Source organism: Pyrus communis, chromosome 3 (genome assembly GCF_963583255.1).
Source record: "Pyrus communis chromosome 3, drPyrComm1.1, whole genome shotgun sequence".
Taxonomy (NCBI): domain Eukaryota; kingdom Viridiplantae; phylum Streptophyta; class Magnoliopsida; order Rosales; family Rosaceae; genus Pyrus; species Pyrus communis.
Window position 1 is genome coordinate 25,599,066 of NC_084805.1, and position 20,246 is coordinate 25,619,311.

A 20,246-nucleotide genomic window follows, 5' to 3' on the forward strand; every position below is an offset into this window, starting at 1 on the left:
AAACTTTAATAATCAACAATCATGTCACATGATTTAAAAGTTTAAAATTTTAGTTATCTTAACATTATCCAAACTATACATGTATATTTATCACATCATTTAGCATGAGAGAGAATCCTCGTTGGATCCTCTTTCTGAGGATCCGGAATCCTCCAATTACATCTGTTCATCGTACATCGTGTAACCAGTTTTTGTTAGGTACTGTTTATATTCAATTTTAAATAATAAAAAATTACAATGATAACCGAACGATGTACGATGAACATATGTGATTGAAGGATCCCGCGAGGATCCTCCTGGATTTAGAACAGAGAGAAGACAGAGATAAAAAATAGAACGATCTTCTGCATTAAAAATATTTCACAGAGCGAAGAAAGATAGAAAAAACATAAACCAGCTGAGCTCGAAAGGCTACCCACACTCCAAAAGCTACAAGCTGATCTCCGATCATCATCATCATCAAAATCTAATTACAGTACCCAAAAGATGACCACCAAATAAAATAAAATAAAAACTTAACCATCTGCTTAACAAATCCAAGAAAGTTGTTAGGGTTTAAAAATATTCCAGGAGAAAATCCGGGGACATTGTCTGCTTCTCTACAAATCCCTCTGGTAATTTCTCCCTTCCCTATTTTCACCCATCCCTAACAACAACAGTAGCAACACTGTTACTACTTTGCTTCTTTTTTTCACCGTTCTATCTATGCCTGATTTACCAAGTCCTTCGATTCTATAAACGTCCCATGAAACCCGTAGGGTACCCTTGAAGGTAACTTTACCGTAGCCTCCAACTTCATATTTACCGCGTTAACAATCTGAAGCTCCGACTTCCATTTCTTCTCGTCGTGAACGAACGTCAGAATGTAACCTTCGTCCTCCGACGCGCCCTCGGCCGTGCTCGGCACGAAAAACGGCTCACCACCGTACTTCTTCTCGCCGTAAAAAAACTTTTTCACCTCCCCGGTGAAAAGATCTACTTTGGCAAAACCCGAAACTTTCGGCCACGGTTCGGCAATTGCGAGGTAAGCGAACCGAGTTTTCCTCCCAAGTCGGTTCCGGTTCACCATTCCCGCCTCCAAATTCACGTCATCCGACTCAGACAAAATCGCCCGCCGAGTCGACTCGCCGGTTTTCAAATTGAGCCGGATTTCGGACAGCACGCTTTTGAGGTTCTCATCGCACTCGTTGAAGATTGAGTCGGGGGGCGTCATGCAGGATCCAATCACAACGACCTCGTCCGACTCGGGCTCCTCCCACGCGTTCCAGAGGTGGAAGCAGAACGTGTAGGGAGAGTCAACCCAGACGATGTCGTCGGCGTTCTCCGCATTCTTCTTAAGAATTCCGAACCGCGACATCTTGGTCTTGTCGTAGATCACAGGAGACCCACCCGTGATCATCTCTCCGAGCTTGAACACCACCTGCTGGTCCGGGATCACCACGTAGTTCTCGGTGATCGCGAAGTCATGCATCATGGTTGGCCCTGCCAATGGGATCTCCACGTCTGGGGATTTCGCGCCATTGGGGGAGAAGTGGAAGTATTTTAAATACGGCTTCTGAACGACGTCGTAGCTGAGGGCGTGGAGGGAGCCGGACTCCGGGTCGACCTTCGGGTGTGCGATCATTGTTGACCCCAGCTGGCTGTCGAAATTGTAACGACCGACCGTTTCGAGGTCCCCGGATTTAGTGACCCGGACCTGGTACGGCAAGTCGTCTTCCGACATGGCTAAGAGGCGGCCGTTGTGGTAGACAAGGCCGGCGTTTGCGACGCCTGTGCCCTGGGTTTTATCGAGGAGGCCTAAAGCCCCGCGTGCGAAAAATAAGAGGAGGCGAGCGATGCCGGAGTGGCCGTGGAGCTCGCCGATGGCTTTGGGGAAAACTGGTCGCCCCATTTCCCTTTCTTGGACGAGCCTCTGAGTCTCGGTGAACCGGCAGGCGTAGCTGGCAGAACCGGAATCGATGCTGACGGCGTGAACCATGCCGTCGCCGTCGAAAAGGTGGTGCCCGGCCACGGGTTCGTGTAAAGGGTTGGCGCCGTTGCGGAGGTAGACGCCGTTAATGCAGTCGGGTATGGTGCCGGTAACGGGTAAGGAGTGGCGGACGGCTTGCTCCGGCACCGGAGCGTAATTTCCGGCGATTTGGACACGTGGGTCTGAGGTTTTGGGAAGTGGGTTTTGGCGCTCGCGTGAGACTAACGCTCCTTCGACCACGTCGATCGCCATGGCAGCTGCTTTCTGTAGTAGATTCCACTGTGGAAGCTGATGTGTTTTGGGTTTTGCTGGAGTGGCTTCCTTGGTAATTACTGGTGTGTTGTAGGGTTGTTTTGGGAAGTGAAGAACTGAGGGAGATTGTAAAGCACAGTGAATGATACTCGAATTTCTACGGTTTTTGCTGCTCTTCAAGGAGATGGACCTTTTGGGGAAGCACATAGGATCCACTACTGATGAAGAAGAAGAGAAAGAGAGATGCATTTGTGCCCAACTATTAGAGTTGGGTGCTTTTGGAAGAGTTGCCATAGCTTTGTGTATGTTTGCGGAGGTTTTTGTGTTTTTGCTTCCGTTAAAACCTCTGGGTGAAAGCAAAGAGAAGAGAAAGAGGAAGTGAGAGGTTTGGGGAGAAAGGAAGTAGGAAATGTGGAGTATAAATAGAGTTGGGAGGGGAGGTGAAAAGAGAAGTAGTTTATTTATGAAGGAGGTCCAGTCCACCTCAGACATCTTGAGAGAAGACCGCGTATTGTGTTGGATCGGTGGGAAGGGCATTTGGGGATGAGTAATGCTATTCGTTTTTGTATCATATTTTTATATTATTTTTTTGTGGCATTTGACAAATTTGAATTAATCAGATTTTTAAATTTAGTTTATTATTTATTTAATAAACTAATAATTAAGAAAAACTAGTTACTTAAATGATGATTGTGGTATACGATGAGTCTTTTTCCTTTATTTCCTTGGGTTTTGCAAATTTTTCAAATGATGTGGTTGTCCACATCAGATGCCACTTAAGGTGGTATAAAAATGTAATATAAAAATATGGTATGAATAACATTATTCTTTGGAGATTGACATTTGAATTAAGACTATGAGAGGGTGCAATTCCAAATTTTTCTTCTTTTTCTTCCTCAAACAAAACGAAAATGAAAAAGAATGGGTGATACGACATAATTTTAACCATACATCAAGATCACAAGAGCGAAACTTAAATTATATGAAGCGTTATAGTAGGCGATGCACTATTGTTACTAAAATAAAACTAGAGAAACTAAATTTGTAGATAATTTTTTGTAAACTAAATGATATAGAAGTTGATGATTTGATTATTCTTGAAGTGTTGATAAATGTGCATATTTCCTATTGGTGACACATCATTTGATTTTCAAATTTTGTCTACAAATTTATCTCCATATCATTACTCTTGTTATTAAGTTTAGTCTTTTCTTAAAAAGAGAGTCAAACACAAAATATTAGTGAATGTAGATTTAACAAAATTCTATTCTTACCATACATTTGTATCATCCCTCTAATATAGATGAGACCTGCATGTGCATACATAAATGATATGATAATATATGTAATAAAGGTGGCATTACTTTGATTCTAATAATGAGCTGAACTACAAAAGACTAGATAGGTTTTACTTTGAAACAAAACGAATGAATAATTGGGTGTTATTTTTTATTGGGTCCTAGAATTAGGGACCAATAAAATAAGAGTAAGAGAGAGGGAACACAATGACACATGCATGCCTACAAAAAAGGAAAGGATGATCAAGGAGAGAGGATGGAGTGTGAAGATTACAGAAATCGTGACCATGTCCGGCACCAGTCTCCACCGCAAGTCCAAGTGATGCCCTTTTTTATGCAACTCCGCGTGCCTCCCTCTTCAGGCCCTCACGGTAAGGTAACCCCACCCCACGTGGCCGTTTTCTACTCTCTTTCCACCACTAAAATCGTGGTCAAATCGTTGCCCCCACACCTCCCTCTCATCCCTCCCACCGACCCACGTCACACGTACATATATTATACCAAAGTAACACATAAGTGATCGCATTTTAGTTACATTAGTTAATCACAATACATGATAAGTGATATATGATGTAGCAGTTGGTTTATATGACACGAGCTTCTTAAAAATGCACTAAAAAGATACTTATATAACTTATAAACGCTTTCGTCATTGAGAAACATTTTAGTCGTTTTAAAAATATTGTCAAATAGAATTTGAGTGCGATAACTTATAGAGTAGTTGAAGATCAAGTGAAAAAGAACATGTATATGATCTGTTTAACCATTTCCACTATTCATTTGGTTATGAAAATAGTTTCTTTGCAAAGCAAGAGTAAGATTGCGTACGACAGATGCTCAGATTCTTGCAAGCTGAGAACCTTGTTGGTTTGAGATCGCACATATTATTATGAAATGAAACCCTGTCATGGTCTATATTAACATCCATGGCCCCCCTATGTGACTAGCACATTCCCGACCCATTTTTATTGTAAATGTTGTGCCCAAGTGATTTAATTCAAAACTTTCTTTTTGTCTAGATATAGTAATGGTTCCGACCATAGTGTTGTCTTTTTTATTGTCATATTTATACCATATAGTTTGTGTTTCTTTGCATTAAAAATCGCAACCAAATTTCTCCATCATATCTCAACCGCTATCATAGAAAAGCAATAAAAATGGATCGATCTTTGTTGACCTCTTATCATGATACACTACTTAATCAAGGTTACAAATATTAATTAAATCATGCATGCACTTTTAAGGTTTAGGACGGTATATACATGTGTATTGTTCACATCATGTATATAGCTTGACAAGATTGAAGAATGAATGGTTATTTATTTTCCGTTTTATTTGCTTTTTTCTTTGTCACTGTATTTATTTGCTGAAAACTATACACAGAAAGAGAGTTGCATCATGCACGAGTTTGCATATATAATTATAAATTTTAAGAGACTTCAAACTCAAGTGGTTAAGATGATTTATCGTTATATATCCGAGGTACTGCGTCCCCAAAATGCGAATGGTTATCTTCTTAGTATTGGGAGGTCCCTAGGGATTTCAGTAATGATGGGATCGAAGGTCGAATTTTGGTGTGTGATTTGTAGTTTGGTGAATATATCCAGGACCCCAAGATGGGCTTCTGGTTGCTGTCCAATATCAAAGCTACCGGAGGCACTTGCCAGGGACACCGGAGGCATTTTCTGTTGGAGTTTGAGACCCTCTTGTCCCACATTGGTCAATAATATTTTTTCACTAGCCTTTATATAGGCTTATTCCTTTTTCTTAGTAATTAGAACTTGGACCATTTGGAAATGGATTGAAGGCTTGAGCTTTATGGTTGTGTGGATTAGGCTTGATGATTATACTATAATATTAATATTAATTAATATTAATTAATCAAGACAAGGGCCTTGGGCCTTGGGGCCAAGGAATTAAAATTAATCTGATCAATTAGTTTTAATTTCGAATTAAGTTTTTAATTAATAGACACAACTCTTTGAAAAGAGTTGTATAGTTTCAGATACATCCAAAAGGTGTTTGAAGAGGTATGAAAGAGCCTATATAACTGGAGTCCTCAGTTCCATCAAAAATCATCTTTTCTTCCTCCTTATCTTCCGTACAAACTTTCCAGAGAGTAAACACACAAAGCAATTCGCTAGAGTTCTATAATCCAGTGCGGGTTGTAGAATTAGGTAGTTGTATCCTGGTTGAGCAGACGTTGTAGAACCACAAGCACACGAGTGGGACGGAAATACTGTTGGAAGGACATAGCGTTTGCGCTAGTCTCTACCTTCAATTCATTCAAGTTAGTATCATATTAATTTTTTGTAATTATTGTGTTATTGCATTCTGTATTGCAAGTATTTGTGAATAATAAAGTATAAGTATTTTGGTTCTATATTTCTGTTATTTTATTGTTTCTAAATTGTTCTCCAACACTTTCGAGGGCCACTGGACAAAGACGGATGATAAAGATGGCTGATGGTGTATGATCTTCATCTCTCCATTATCCATAACATATCTTCACCTTGTATAAGCAACTGTTCTTGTATTTTGCCTGTTGGAGAAGACTTATAAAAATTCAAACCTAACCTAGGTTAGAGTTGGGACTTCCTTCTTTAATTTTAATTAACAGGATAACCAAACCGAAGTAATGTACTTGATTTTCAAAGTATCTCGAATGCTTCTCCTCCTTTTCGTTGCATGCATAGCAAGAAAAGTCTATTAGTCACAATTAACAGCAGTTTACAAGAGTCTATATCATCATTTTTCACTGGATTTATCATTTTTGTCAGACAATTGAAAAAATTAAAAAGAATACATGGATGATGCATCCAACAACAAGCAGAGACTCAGAGTCATTTTCATTTTACACACGGTAAAAGCTCAAATGAAACAAAAGAAGGAACCACATGTACTGCTTTATTTACTGGGTTGTTTTAGATCCTATTTCTTAACAATGTTTGTTACCTTAAAAATCAGTTAGAACCCTATCATGGTTAACCAAAACGCTCTAATTAATAGTAGTTTAATTACCTGATTTTCAAGTGAATATTTCAATATAAGTAACCAATAAATGGCATGACACGTGTATTCACCTTTGAAAATTACGTAGTGAATTAATTGCATGCCTTGTTAAGTTTGGGATAATGCTAGGGTTTGCCAAATTTGGTCTCCTTAGCATTAACTTTAAGATTGAACTTTGCAATCTACAGGCTTAGTCATTAGGGGGCAATAATATATTTTCCAGAACAAATATTTATAAAATCTCCTTCCTATTATGACCATAGATTTCGGGAAAAAAAAAAAAAAAAAAAGCTCATTTCATTTGCAAGCAAGAACTATAAACATATAATTTTTTTTTTTTTTCGAGTCGAGTGATAGTGTTAGTAAGTTAAATGTTAGATTAGTCATCGAAGGGGCTCAAACCCATACTGTCATGCAAAGACACAACATTTTTCCACCACTGTGGTAAAAGGGCTTGCAACAATAAACATATAGTTAACTTTAACGTAATCAAACGTACATTTTTTCTTCCTTATAGTTTCAAATAGAGCAGTGCAAAATGATTTTTATTTTTTCTTTTAATTATCAAGTGTGTTATCAATGTCGAGGACTTCTCTATCGCATGAGGTACTATGGTAGGAAATACTCACTCCATTTTCAGCCTTACTACCGTGGACCTTGATAGTAATTTTGTCATGGGTCTTCCTCTGTCCTTGTACTGGACTTAGAGAGTTTTGTAATTCATTCTATTAAGAAGGATGGAGAGGATAAGATTTAGTTTTAGGTTTTGTTAAATTGTTAAGTGTGAAATGAACTCTCTTTCCCTCTCTTCTTTACGAAACCTTTCTCCAAATATTCATCAATGAAAGTCATTTTTTTTTCATCTTTTCACTATAGAGTAATGCTAGAGACCAAATCTTTAAACCAAATTTGCAAATAAAATGATGTGTCACCAATAATAAATAAACACATCAATTAACACTAGTAATAATTCGATTATCTTCAACCACATCATTTGGTTAACAACATTTTGTTTAAAAATTTGGATTGTCTAATATTACCCTTTCGCTATATATCTCAACAACATGGAACATGCGATACACGTTTAGTTACTACGTACATCGACCGTCCATGACAAATTAAAACATCAAAGTGAGTAGAAAAATTTTGAAGGCGACAAGATCGGGTGGGGTCATCGACACCATGAGTGCTTGGTGAAATGATGAAAATAGGGTAATTGCAAGGCAATCCTAGTAACATCCAACATACAACTTGCAAAAAACTTTAAGGAAAAATGTTGCAGTCTTAAGCTATTTGTGAAAAGCCATGACACTTCACTGTCCTAGCTCATATGATCTGATTGGCTTTGACAAATGACAATGACAAACCACCCAATTACTTGCTTCACAATTCGGGGACAAATGGTACCAAAGCACAGCATTAAACGGATTTGTAGCTTGCATAGTATGCCTTCCATATATAAGAGCCACCGGATGCCCATATGAAAATGAAAATTGTGCCAAGTTAGTTAAATGAAAATAATCTCTCATGAAAACCCTAGCACCAACTCCCCGACCAACTTGCAAACTTTGCAGTGCTTAATTTGGTCATTATTTGATAGAATTAAACCCAACATATCGAAAAAATAAAAACCAACATAAGTTAGATTCTTTATTTTACAAGAATTGTAATTTAATGTATTTTAAATCTCCTACATTTTAAGGAATTTTAATCCTTAAAGTTCAAGGCTTGTGATGTTTATATGAAGGGATTACCCTATGAATAAAATCACCCATTCAATCTAATATTTCTTCATGATATCAATTTAATATTTCTTACTTATAATGCACCATGATTGAGCGTAAAATATATGTAAGTGATTTTTAAGTCCGCTGTCAAATCCCATGACTTGAACATTGTTTCTAAGCAACTTTTTAATTACTTAGGCCAAAAAGTTAAAAAAAAAAAAAAAAGAAGAACAATGGTTTTAATCGTTCAAACAACCGAGACTAATCAAGGAAAATATTGCAGTCCACTAGTAAAAAGAAAGACACTTCAATTTTCATTGGCCATGCAAATATACATAGGCCCTGTCCACATCTCATCTGACTGGCTTTGGCATTGACAAACCACACAAATCGCTTCACAATACGTACGGGGACAGAAAGTACTACTACAGGGAAGCACATATAGTGACAGACACGACTACCTTGGCGGAAATGAATGGTTAGTGCTCGGTTCAAATTTTGCTTCCTGTTTACAGTTATGTTTACATAACATTCGATTTTGGATTCTCCTTTGACCTTTGACATCCTCACACAAAATTTAGGTTTTGCAATATACAGTAACAGTAGTGCGGCTATTATTATTATTATTAGAAACCGTTTATTTGCAAAGTAAGAATAAATCTGGGTACAGTAGATGTTTTTCGATTGATACTCGTAAAACAGAAAGTCTAATTAGCTTAGGACGCCTTTTATTATAATTATTATTGTCCAATTTAAAAACTTGAGTGCCAACTTTTGTGTGTGGAATTTGAACTCATGGCATTTCAAAGTGGGTATTCTTCTTTTGGCCCGCTAATTCTGGAATAGTAAATAATCAAAACTCGTTTTGTGTGTCGGTTTTGGTTTCTCCGTGTTAACTTGTATTTAACATTTAAATTTTCGCTACATTCTTCCCTTTATTTAGCAGTAGTAGATGTATCAATATATTATTAATCTGAAAAAGCATCACCTGGCTTGGGTAAGGCTTTAAACGCGTATGTTAAAAATTCATTATTTAGTAGAGTGGATTACCCAAAATCATGAAAAACTTAGGATAACTAAGTTAGCGCTCCACGAAGCCGGACAAATCACATGTTAGCACCCAAAAGTTTAATTATTTAAACCATATAAACTAAACCAAATTATTATAATTATAACATGAACCAATAATGAATTAACGGATGGATTAAAGCACAGAAACCTGATTATTTCAAATGGAGAAGTTGGTTATTGTGGTAGTTAGCAGTTGGCACATGAAAACACAAGAAAGCGAAGAACTATAATTTAGAGCAATAATGGTTGATTAGTGATTGAGATTTTAGAAAGTGGTTTCTGATGATGACAAATTATTAACAATATTAATCAAGCTACAATTAATTGGATTCATGGACGGTACCACCAACTCTTGATAGTTGAAACTACGCAAATATGATCAATACAAAGTAAGTAAAAGGAAGTTAAACCATTAATTTAAAAGATAAGAAAAAGGAAAGGTGAGGAACAAATATATATATATATATATATATATGTGTGTGTGTGTGTGTGTGTGTGTGTGTGTGTGTGTGTGTGTGTGTGTGTGTTTAGATGTGACCAGTTTCAATCGCAGAAGGTATTATGTTCGTTGTGAGGCTTGATAACCAATGAATTTAGTGGTTAAAGATTGGAAAAGATCATATAGGAATTTAATCAAGAACTTGGTTGTAATTGAAGAATCATATATTGGCGATAATAGAGGAACTTAAAACTAATTACTATGATGAACTGTTTGAGATAATAGGGGGTTTATATATATATATATATATATATATATATATATATATATATATATATTTATATAGGCGATAGTTTGCATTAAGTTAATTTAAATTATGGAAAAAGAGACTTAGAGCTCTTTTGAATGTGCTTTTAAAATGGTTGAAAGCGTTTTTGGTGAAAATGTTTTTTGAACTAATCCTTAGTAAAAATGCAAGTAAATTCTAGAAAAGCACTTACAGTACTTCCTGAAATAAGCACATAACTGGTGCTTCTTGCAGAAAGCACTTTAAGTGCTTTTGGAACAAAACACATTTTCTCTAAAAGCGCTTTCAGTCATTTTAAAAGTGCATCTAAATGAACCCTTAAACTTGAGTGTCAGAGAAGAATATATACATTGGGTTAACTAATTTAACTAAGCCTAATTCTACAAGGATTATATAATATGAATTTTGTCATATTGCATATAACCATATATATTAAGAAGGCAAGAGATCAAAACCCCCACGAATCTACGAAGTTACTAGTCAGTGACCTCCAAGGAAGGGCTGGCTGAAAAGCACATCATGTAGTGTTCGGTTCCGTTCTTCCCACGTGCACACACGGTTGCACATGTGCACACGCACACTAGATTACCCCTAGTCTTTGATTTGTTACACTATTTAAGTGTTCAACTTTGTTGATCCATCGTAACTCTAACCCATTATATGACTTCTGGTTAGAGGTTGTAAGAATGTGGGACTGTTTTTACCTTCGCATCTTCTCACACCCTCTTGCGTATAACGAATATGTAGATAATTGAATTGAGTGACGTGAAACATATAGGGTCGTTGAGCTTCATATGTAGGCCAACCACCTCTGATACCATAAAGGAAATTGAGGTTTTACTTTAAAACCAATTAGTAATATGATGAGTAGCCTAACTTACTATAAGCCCTTGCAAGATTTCACCTTTCATTGATGTGTGATACTCTTTAACCTTGTTTAACATCCTCACAACAATAAGAGTATTGATGCATAAGAATGCATGATTACGTTCTTCCTTAGATTAATTAATGTTTGTCATTTTTTTTTTTTTGTCAAACGATAAATTTGTTAGATTAGATGTTATATTAGAGAGCCAATAGGGTTTGAGCTCATGTCGTATTATAAGGGAAACATTCTTCTCCACCAAGAGAGCCACTTGCGTTTGTCATACATTTGTTTTAAGCTTTTTCTATTTTAACCAACGCAATTAAGGAAGACTTATAGGTCCTCTTTTGATATGTCGTTGAATGATATCCCATGTTAATTAGTTATTTTATACAAAAAGTGGGATAATGAAGATTGACTACTTAAAAAAGTTTAAAGTAATTTCGCACACCAAGTAAGTTTTATTGGAATCAAGAAAAGTCCCTTGCCTTTTGACCCAACCCCTTTAGTTTCCTAATTTTTTCTTAATATTTTGGTACGTCGAGATTATGCAAATCAATGTTTAGGTATGTGGAGAACAGCACCCCCGCCAAACTCACCTTTCCGAGTTTTCTAGTTTTTACGCACCAAACCCTGCTTACTGGAGCACAGTGTATGCATATTGGGATGCGAATCATGTGTTCCGCTTTGTCTTTCTTTTTTCTGATAGAATAATTGACTGCATGGAGAAGGCCCACATGGATGAATTAACAAAACATATTCCCGCAGCTGATCTGAATAAACTACCAACTGCCAAGACCAGCCAATCTTTACCACACTTTGATTAATTAACTAATACTTGATGCCATAGAACAGAATTAATACTCAAGTTCGTTTTCTCTTCTCTCTCTCTAGTAGACTGTTCTATTTCTTGCCCTTTGACCAAGGTCTAACAAGTGGCTTGTGGAATAAGCACTTTAATTGCATACCAAATTGATCTTGGAATCTGTTTTTTCTAGAAGAATTTGACTACCTTTTTACGCAGAACAAATTTACATACTCGAGGGTGAGGATTGAATTTCGAAGCACGTGAGATGTATGACGAAAAGGAATATGAAGGTGAAGTGGTTGGAAATTTTGATATCAAAAAAACCATCTTATGTTTGTGGAAATTGACTCTTTCTTAAGAAAACTCTCATGGTGTGTTTTTCCGGTTGGGACTGATTGCAACACAAAATATTCGAATGATATATGTCAGATTCTTGTTCTGTAGGTGTTCACGAATTCAATATACAGGATTTGTTACTTTTCCACCGCCCTTTTTCTACGCCTCTCTTAAAAGTTCTTAGCCTTCTCGATCAGTTTGCTAAATTTCCAATCTAATTAACTTTTCGTCTCTGTTTTTTCTTTTGTGCTTGCTTACTTATGTGTATTTCTATATAATCACTAGGACTTGTCAAGGTGCATGAACCAGACCAATGAGATCTGACTATAGATGGGAATAGAAAACGCTAAAGCATCTTAATATTAAAGTTAGGCAGGTGGGGTTAGAAGACATAAATCATGAGTCAAGATATATAGGGCTGACTGCCCCCCCCTACACTTTATGCAACCTAACCATGCAACTAACTTTACTTTCTTATTAAAATTAACCTAATTAGTGTAAAAGCATCTTCAATGGACATCTCAAATGAGTTCTTAGCTAAAATTTAAAGAGAATTTGGAAAAATTCGTCTCCAATCACACTCCTTATTCACCTTCTAAATCTAAGGGACGAGAGAAGAGCTCCTAGCATTAATTGCTAATATTTTAACTAAAAACTCTTTTCTTATTAGTCCACAATCATTATGACTCCCTAAACTAAAGAGTATCATTGGAGTAGAATTTTTTTAGAGAGCTTCTAAAGTAACTTTCTAGTTTTTAGCTAAAATTGAACTAAAAATAAGAGAGCATCATTAGAGATGCTCTAAGACACTATTTATACTTCTTTATATAGTTTCGACATCTTCAAATATATGTATGTATATCATTAACTTATATACATGTGTGGGTAATATCTCTTGTCGGTAGACTTATATTATCGGATAAATGCGTTATATCGTCGATATGTGAATTTGAACCACTTAATATTTTTGAACAATAGAATGTGGCATGCATGTTTGTTTTGGATCGTATATATGCAAGTAGTTGGCAGAAAATTTTCACCAGAAGAGTGAGACCATAACTTGCTTGTGTAGCCAAGCTGAATGGACAAGGAGTGTTGGTGATTATATATATTTCCAATTGGATCCGAGCATTCTGGAGCAACCAAGTTGGGGCGTATAAACGTCAAAGAAATCCCACATCAACATCTTTAGTGGCAGCAGCATGTAACTGGCAAAAACAGTGACAAACCACACACCCAACAGGCTGCCTAGCTAGGGCAGGGCAGCCACAGTAATGCCACATATATAATCCTATATAAAGACCCATGTCACTTGTCATGCTGTCACCACTCTAGCTGATTAATGAGATTGATAGTCCTCTCTCCACTTGCAAAAGGAAAATGATTTTTGCACCTTTATTTTGTTTTTCTTTTTGACACATTTTGTCTATAATTATCTCTTGATTTCTTTTTTAATTTTATTTGATATAAAGACCATAATTAAACGCAAATGTGTAAAGAGAGATAAAAAATATGTGAAAATTATTTTCCTTGGTCGTGTTGTCACCAGACTCACATCTAGTTGATCATTGAGATCGATAGTCCTCTCTCCACTTGTAGAAACTTCAATTCTTGCAACTACTTTCGACAAAGAAATTCTTTATCCTTTACAAAAATGATGGAAATTTCTTCCCCCTTTTTTTTTGGAAATTACAGTTACGCACGTACTTTGCCAAATCATTTACTTATTACTATATTTTACAGAAGCACGATTTGATGTGATCATGATCGTGAATTGCATTATGTAATTGATTCGTTGAAACCCAAAACCCTAAAACAGTGGATAAATTGTGCCAATGGTCTCCATTGCAATGACCCTAGCTAAACCCTAATGCCAAAGTATAGATTGCCAGAGAACTGGATCCCTAGCTAAGAAGGGAATTCGATCTGGTTCTTCTAGGGCTTTGCATGCCGAATATGTTGTATAATCTGCATGCAAGCAGTATATATTATATCTAATTAATATTAGGAGAAGTTGCTGCTAAAAGTGAGTCGTGCATGAATTGCATTTGCCTTGGAATTCAGGGTTAGGACTTGGAGGTATAGGATAGGAGATCGACCGACTCAGGACTCGAAGCAATAAAGGGCAAATCATATAAGGTGAAATTGACTTCCATTTAGCAAGTGACCACTTGGCAGATTTGACAAAATGCGTCAACTTATGAACAATTATTTAGAGGAGATGTTATAGAGTTTAGCGTAAAGCTAGTTCAGTTGTACCGAATCCAAATTTAGATATTAATAAAGTGTACATAATTAATAGAACTTGTCTTTATCGTAAAGTATATTTGGCGTATTTTTGAGTCGGAAAGAAGGACAAATACGGGGTTGACAAAACCTCGTGCTCGTATTTATCATCACTAGTTTGAAGGGACGTTTTGAATTAGTTGTAAATATGATTTGGTGCAAATATATAAATATCCACATAGTGTGGTCTCAGATCACTTCTCAAATCATTTCGACCAGATTTTGATGCCTAGACACACAAAAACTTGGTAAATGATTGCCATAATATTAAGTTAATTATGAAGAACCAACACTTAAACTACATATTAGCAAAATTTTCTTCGTCGATTAAAGTAGTGTAAAACGATCAAATTAACCCTATCAACAAAATTAAAGAAAAGTAACCATATAAGTTACCCCATTTTCTCTTTCTCATTTTGCTCCAGAATAAAATAAATTTTTAGTGGCGAAATAGTTATCCAGAAATAGTCGCTAAAGATATAAATAATCTCTTTAGCACTAAAAATCGTTTAAAGGTCATCACCAAAAAGCTTTATCGGTCATTTATATTTTCTCTCTTTGTAAATTTTATTTTTAAAATTTTCATAAGCACATGCATAACGTGTGTACAATCGCTAATAATTATTAATTAATTATAAAGGTAACACAATATGTATCACATTGAATTGATCACGATAGTATGAGAGCACTCGACAACTATGGTGGGCTGACAAGACTGAGCTCAAGGAGTGCAATAGCCTCGCTTGGGGCCTAGTTTGGTCTTTGGAGTAACTGAAACAAACAAACAAGGAATCAAGTGGTGTTTCCAATGGCCTACCCAATTGGACAAACCTGGAGCCACTCTCAACCACCTAAAACAGCAATTGGCCCTCCACCCAAAATCCTTGTCCTTGAGAGTCCTAAATTCAAGTATTCTTTCAACCCTACACTAACAAAATATGCTAATTATTATTAGACGGCCAACTCTACATTTGGGGTTGTGTTTGTATGGTTCATGTTTTGGTGATTTGACACAAAAGGGGCAATGGTGGAACTATAATTCCTAATAGGTGATTTTTCACTCTCGTTTTCTCTTTCTGCGTGAAAGTCAATCACTTATTTTCTTCAAATCAATCCAACTTTGCGACATCATTTCACAAATAAGAGTACTTTTTCTCAAGTATTTATTTGTACAATCTAAGCCACTAGGATTACACTATTGGTGAGGAGGGGGAGATTTTTCAATGTACTCGGGACCCAATCCGGTACATCACATTGGAAGAATACTTGAAAATAAAAATTTCTCCAATTATTTTATGATGTGGTGTACCAGGCTGTATTCCGGTAACATAGAAAATATGTCGCGAGGATAAAAATTTCTCCAATTATTTCTGTCCATTGATCTTCTTCAATTCATCCGATCCGACGGTTGAAAATTAAAAGGTGTGTGAGAAATAAAATGGGGTGTGTGGATATCACACCCCCATAACTAATGAGACGGTACTAGTAAGCTTTCTAGAGAGAGGTGTGTTGGGTAATTCTATAGGCATTTATAAATGGGCCTTCAAAGAATTTGTGGTGTCGATTAATTCTTTAGGCTTTCATAAATGGGCCTTGAAAGAATTTGTGATCCAATTTCATTCATGGCCAGGCCCAAGGCCCAAAACCGATACCCACGAGGTTCAATATCCATTTCCAGGTTACTTATCTAAAATCCACCACGCCTTGGCGCCTTGCTCGACGCCCGTCGTACGACAGCCTGCTCCATACCTAAAGCTCTCCAAACGACACCGTCGGCTCCGCCGCGGGCGCCACCGCCCCATCGTCAGCAACACTCTGTAGCTTTCGCCGTTGGTAAAACTCATATTCTTTATTGATGTTAAATTTTGATTTTGTTGGATTAAATTATGCAATTGATTTAGCGATTTTGCCCCCTTTCTGCACCAAAACAAATGAAACGCTATGCTGTAGACTCAGATAGGATTTAGGGTTTATGACGTAGAAATCACAAGCTACGTTGTTTCAAAAGCATCATCTTTGTTTGCAAAAGGTAGCCCCTGATGGAAGAACTTACCCAGTTGTAGCCAATGACAATTCTCTCTTTGTTTTTGCACATCTAAGAGCTGGTAGGCCGTTATCGGTAGATTGTTGAACGTAAGTTCTCTAATAAGTTGCATTCTTTTGTGCCCTTTTGGATTGATATTGTGTATTTATTTGTGTGCAACATTTTAATCCCAGTTAACAACTTATTCATTTACAAACTTATTACTGTGTAGACTAAATGAGTTCTGTATTTGTATTTCGATACTCGCATTGTACTGGTTTTGTTAGGCTGCTGACCAGGCTGATCCTGGTTCAGATTGGTACAGAGAGCCTTTTAATCACTTAACTGTCCAATCAAATCATAGAATTGTTGAACTGCTTATGGAGTGTTGTTAGATGCCCCCTTGAGTACCTACTAGAATGTAGAAGCCATCTCGAGCACGTAGTTCTGAAAAATTTGTTTTGAAATTGTTTTGTTAAGTATTACTTTTATATGATTGTTAAAGATTGTTTACTTTCAGGAAAATGACTAATTTGACAATTTTGATCAAGTATGATGGGAAGTGGGTGAATTCCTTATATAAGGGTGGCAAAACTAAGGCATTAGTTGTTTCTGAAAAACTTACTTATGAGGAGCTTCGAGATAGGCTGTATGGTCTCATGAAGGTCGACCCAAATGAATATGGAATTATAATGAAAGCTGTATATAGTGGAAAGTCTCATCCGTATCCTGCAGAAGTAGTAGATGATAACGATGTGGCCGCATTTATTTGTGAGAGTGTTGCACGGGACTGGAAAATTCCATTGTGCATTACTCTTGAACGCAGGGTATTAGCTTCTGGAAGTGGAAGTAATCAACAAGCTCCAATCGGCCTTGCAACTCATACTACAAAATCTCATTCATTAGATCCCCACACTCAACATGAAGAACAAAATTCCTTTGACTTCATTTCCAGTCGAATGCCAATGGACTTCAGTTCAGGGACTCAAGCAAATTCGGATTGTGTTGATGGATTGATCCATGATGATTTTGAAAATGATAAGGAGCATGATAATATAGAAGTTGATGTGGAACAAAACAACCTGCAACTTTCTGAGGTGCCTCAGCCAAACTTGCAATTTGATGATTTGCCTCATGACAGCGGACGATTTGATAATATGTATCATGAAAATGTGCAATTTTGTGATCATCATCTCAATCCTCCTAAATCTCTACCTCGAGCACGGTCTTGGCGTAAACTCACAGAAGAAATGGTTAATAGGATGCTGAATTCGGGGTTGAAAGCAGGGGGAGATATGGAACTAGGTTCAGTGTACAAGAGCAAAAAGGATTTACAGAAGATGTTAGCCCTTGCTGCAATTAAAAGAAGTTTTGAGTTCAAAGTTAAGAGGTCCACGAGAAAGAGATTTGCTGTTGAATGTGTGAACGACAACTGCACATGGAAAGTCCATGCAACCAAGGCACCAAACTCTGATTATTTCATGATAACAAAATATGATAGTCGCCACTCTTGTTCATCAGATGCTAAAAATCTCAGTTCATTAGATGCAAAAAATGGCAGTCACCGACAAGCAAGCAGCTTGCTCATTGGTGAGTTTGTAAAGTCGAAATACAAGGGTGTTTTGTGCCAATGCAAACCGAAAAATATCATTGAGGATGTGCAGAAAGATCTTGGAGTGAATATAAGTTATTCGACAGCTAAGAGGGTTTTGGATTGTGCATTGAAAGATATTGGGGTATCATCACCAGAACTTTCTTCTAAACAGAGGTCAAGTGAAAGGTGCAAGAAGGAAAGAACTCCGTCTCAACCCAAAAAAATGTCTCGTGGAGAAGAGCAGTCTACACGGAATTGTGGAAAATGTGGCTCAACTGGTCATTACCGTAAAACTTGCAAGAACCCTACTACTCTTCATCTTAATTCCGAAAGTGAGTTTGCTGCCTAGAACTGGGGCGTGGATAGCCCTAAACTGTAGTAAATTATTATCTAGAGACAATGCATTTTCATCTTTTCTGCTGTTGTAAACTTTTCATGTTTTCATCGACACTTTTTATTAAGCTTTGAAACTAGCTTGACATAACTTCAAGTAATGTAGCTGAAACAAAAAGTTTTGAAGTACTTTACTTGAAGCCTTCTGAGCATGTTGGAAAAGATTTCAAGTATATTACATGAAACCATTTGAAAATTCGAATGGTTATGAAAAGACTACTGAAAACAAGTTGAGTCTAACCCAAAATGGTTCAAGCTTAGCATTTTGAACGATGTTGAAGAGAACTACATAAAACCCAACTGCTTGGGCTTGTTATGGTTTGGAGTAAGTTTGACATCCTTTGTATGTCGTATATTCTTACCCTCAAAAGGAGCAGTGCAGAAAAGGGGTATGATGCTTACCATTCATGTGAAAATGATGTTATTTTGGCTTAATACTCCAGCAGTGAAGAATGGCGTGTAAAAAGGGGCTTTATGGCTTCTCTAGATCAACTGGTGAAGCAAAGGTATGTGTAGTTTTTAATTTTAATTTACGGGTTTTTAAATTTTTTTTACAAGAGTATGGTCTTTATTGCGACCTACAGATTTTAAGGATTTGTCATATTCAGTTATTTGGCTTAATTGGAAAGCTGCTATCAGTTAGCTTTATGAGTTTCCATAGCAGGGGGGTTGCAATTTGCAGTTGTCTTGCTAATTTTCTTTTTAGTTTTCTTTATGGACATCTGCATGAAGAAGAGTCATTAATGCTTAAGAAAAATAAATTGATTTGTTCAAAAAAAAAAAAAAAAAATAAAATAAAATTACATGAGCAGCTAACATGTCGCAGAATAACTGTCATAGAGCTGCAATTATTACCCTATGTATAACAAGGTCTATGACATTTGTTCTGCACCGAGTTCACTACTCATGTAATTTTATTTTCCTTATGCATTAGAGCGGATGATTTGTCATCTTGGATCTATCTTGCAAAAGAATAAAGAATTAGATGGAGATCTTAACCATAGAATACAAGGTGGATGGATGAAGTGGAAGAGTGCATCGAGTTTGTTGTGTGATCGTCATATGCTGCTAAAGCTCTAGGAAAATTTTTACAGGACGATAATAAGGCCAGCAATGCTTTATGACATGGAGTGTTGGGCGGTCTAAAATCAATACATGCAAAAAGGTAAGTGTAGTGCAGTTGATAATGCATATGGATGTGTAGGCACGCAAGAAACATAGGATTAAGAACGATGATATCTGAGGTAAAGTAGGAGTGACCGCAATTGAAGATAAGATGAGAGAAAATCGATGGTTTGGACACTTGAACCGAAGACCTATAGATGCTTTGGTTAGAAGATGCGACTATGAGACGGAAGCTCAGGGTAAAAGAGGTGGTAAGACCTAGGAAGACTGGGAAATAGACTTTAAGAAATGATATGGAATACTTAGAGCTAAGGGAAGCCATGGTGCAAAATCGAGCGCAATAACATTCTAGAATTGATACAGCTAACACTACTTAGTGGGATTACGCTTGGTTGTTGGTTTGTTGGGTATTAATGGCTCTCGTTTATATATATTCGTGCCGATAGGATTGATTTAATGTTTCCAATGCATGAGCTGTACGTGGCAACTTTTTTATATCTTATTTGTGGAACGTGTCTTCTATTCTTAAATGAGTTTTATGAGGATTTTTCATTTTCCAAATATCTCCTTTATCAATAGGTTTTGTAGCATCCCCACACACTGATATAACAGAGAAAAGAAGCAAGGCTTCTTCCTCACCGCTTCATTGTTTTTGCTTATACTTCTATCTTCTTCTTCTTCTCAAAGGCCCTGTTAAGGGTTGCCGTTTTCACTTCAACAATGAATTTCCGTTTAATCCCT

At 36.8% G+C, this 20,246-nt stretch overlaps 2 protein-coding genes across 4 annotated transcripts; one reads left to right on the top strand and one right to left on the bottom strand.

The window, feature by feature from the left end:
- Positions 1-286: 286 nt before the first annotated feature.
- On the bottom strand, positions 287-2,632 carry LOC137729092 (9-cis-epoxycarotenoid dioxygenase NCED2, chloroplastic-like). Its single transcript, XM_068467918.1, has one exon. It carries the CDS (start codon positions 2,513-2,515, stop codon positions 704-706), a length of 1,812 nt encoding a protein of 603 aa, XP_068324019.1. The 5' UTR covers positions 2,516-2,632; the 3' UTR covers positions 287-703.
- A 13,436-nt stretch (positions 2,633-16,068) lies between these two features.
- Positions 16,069-18,405, top strand: LOC137730062 (uncharacterized). 3 transcript variants are annotated; one of them, XM_068469130.1, is made up of 3 exons: positions 16,087-16,203; positions 16,352-16,503; positions 16,914-18,405. In XM_068469130.1, exon 3 carries the CDS (start codon positions 16,918-16,920, stop codon positions 18,334-18,336), a length of 1,419 nt encoding a protein of 472 aa, XP_068325231.1. In that variant the 5' UTR covers positions 16,087-16,203; positions 16,352-16,503; positions 16,914-16,917; the 3' UTR covers positions 18,337-18,405. The 3 variants fall into 3 exon arrangements, with proteins under 3 accessions (XP_068325230.1, XP_068325232.1, XP_068325231.1); XM_068469129.1 differs by lacking the exon at positions 16,352-16,503 and having other exon boundaries at positions 16,069-16,203; XM_068469131.1 differs by lacking the exon at positions 16,352-16,503 and having other exon boundaries at positions 16,079-16,203; positions 16,899-18,405.
- Positions 18,406-20,246: the final 1,841 nt, after the last annotated feature.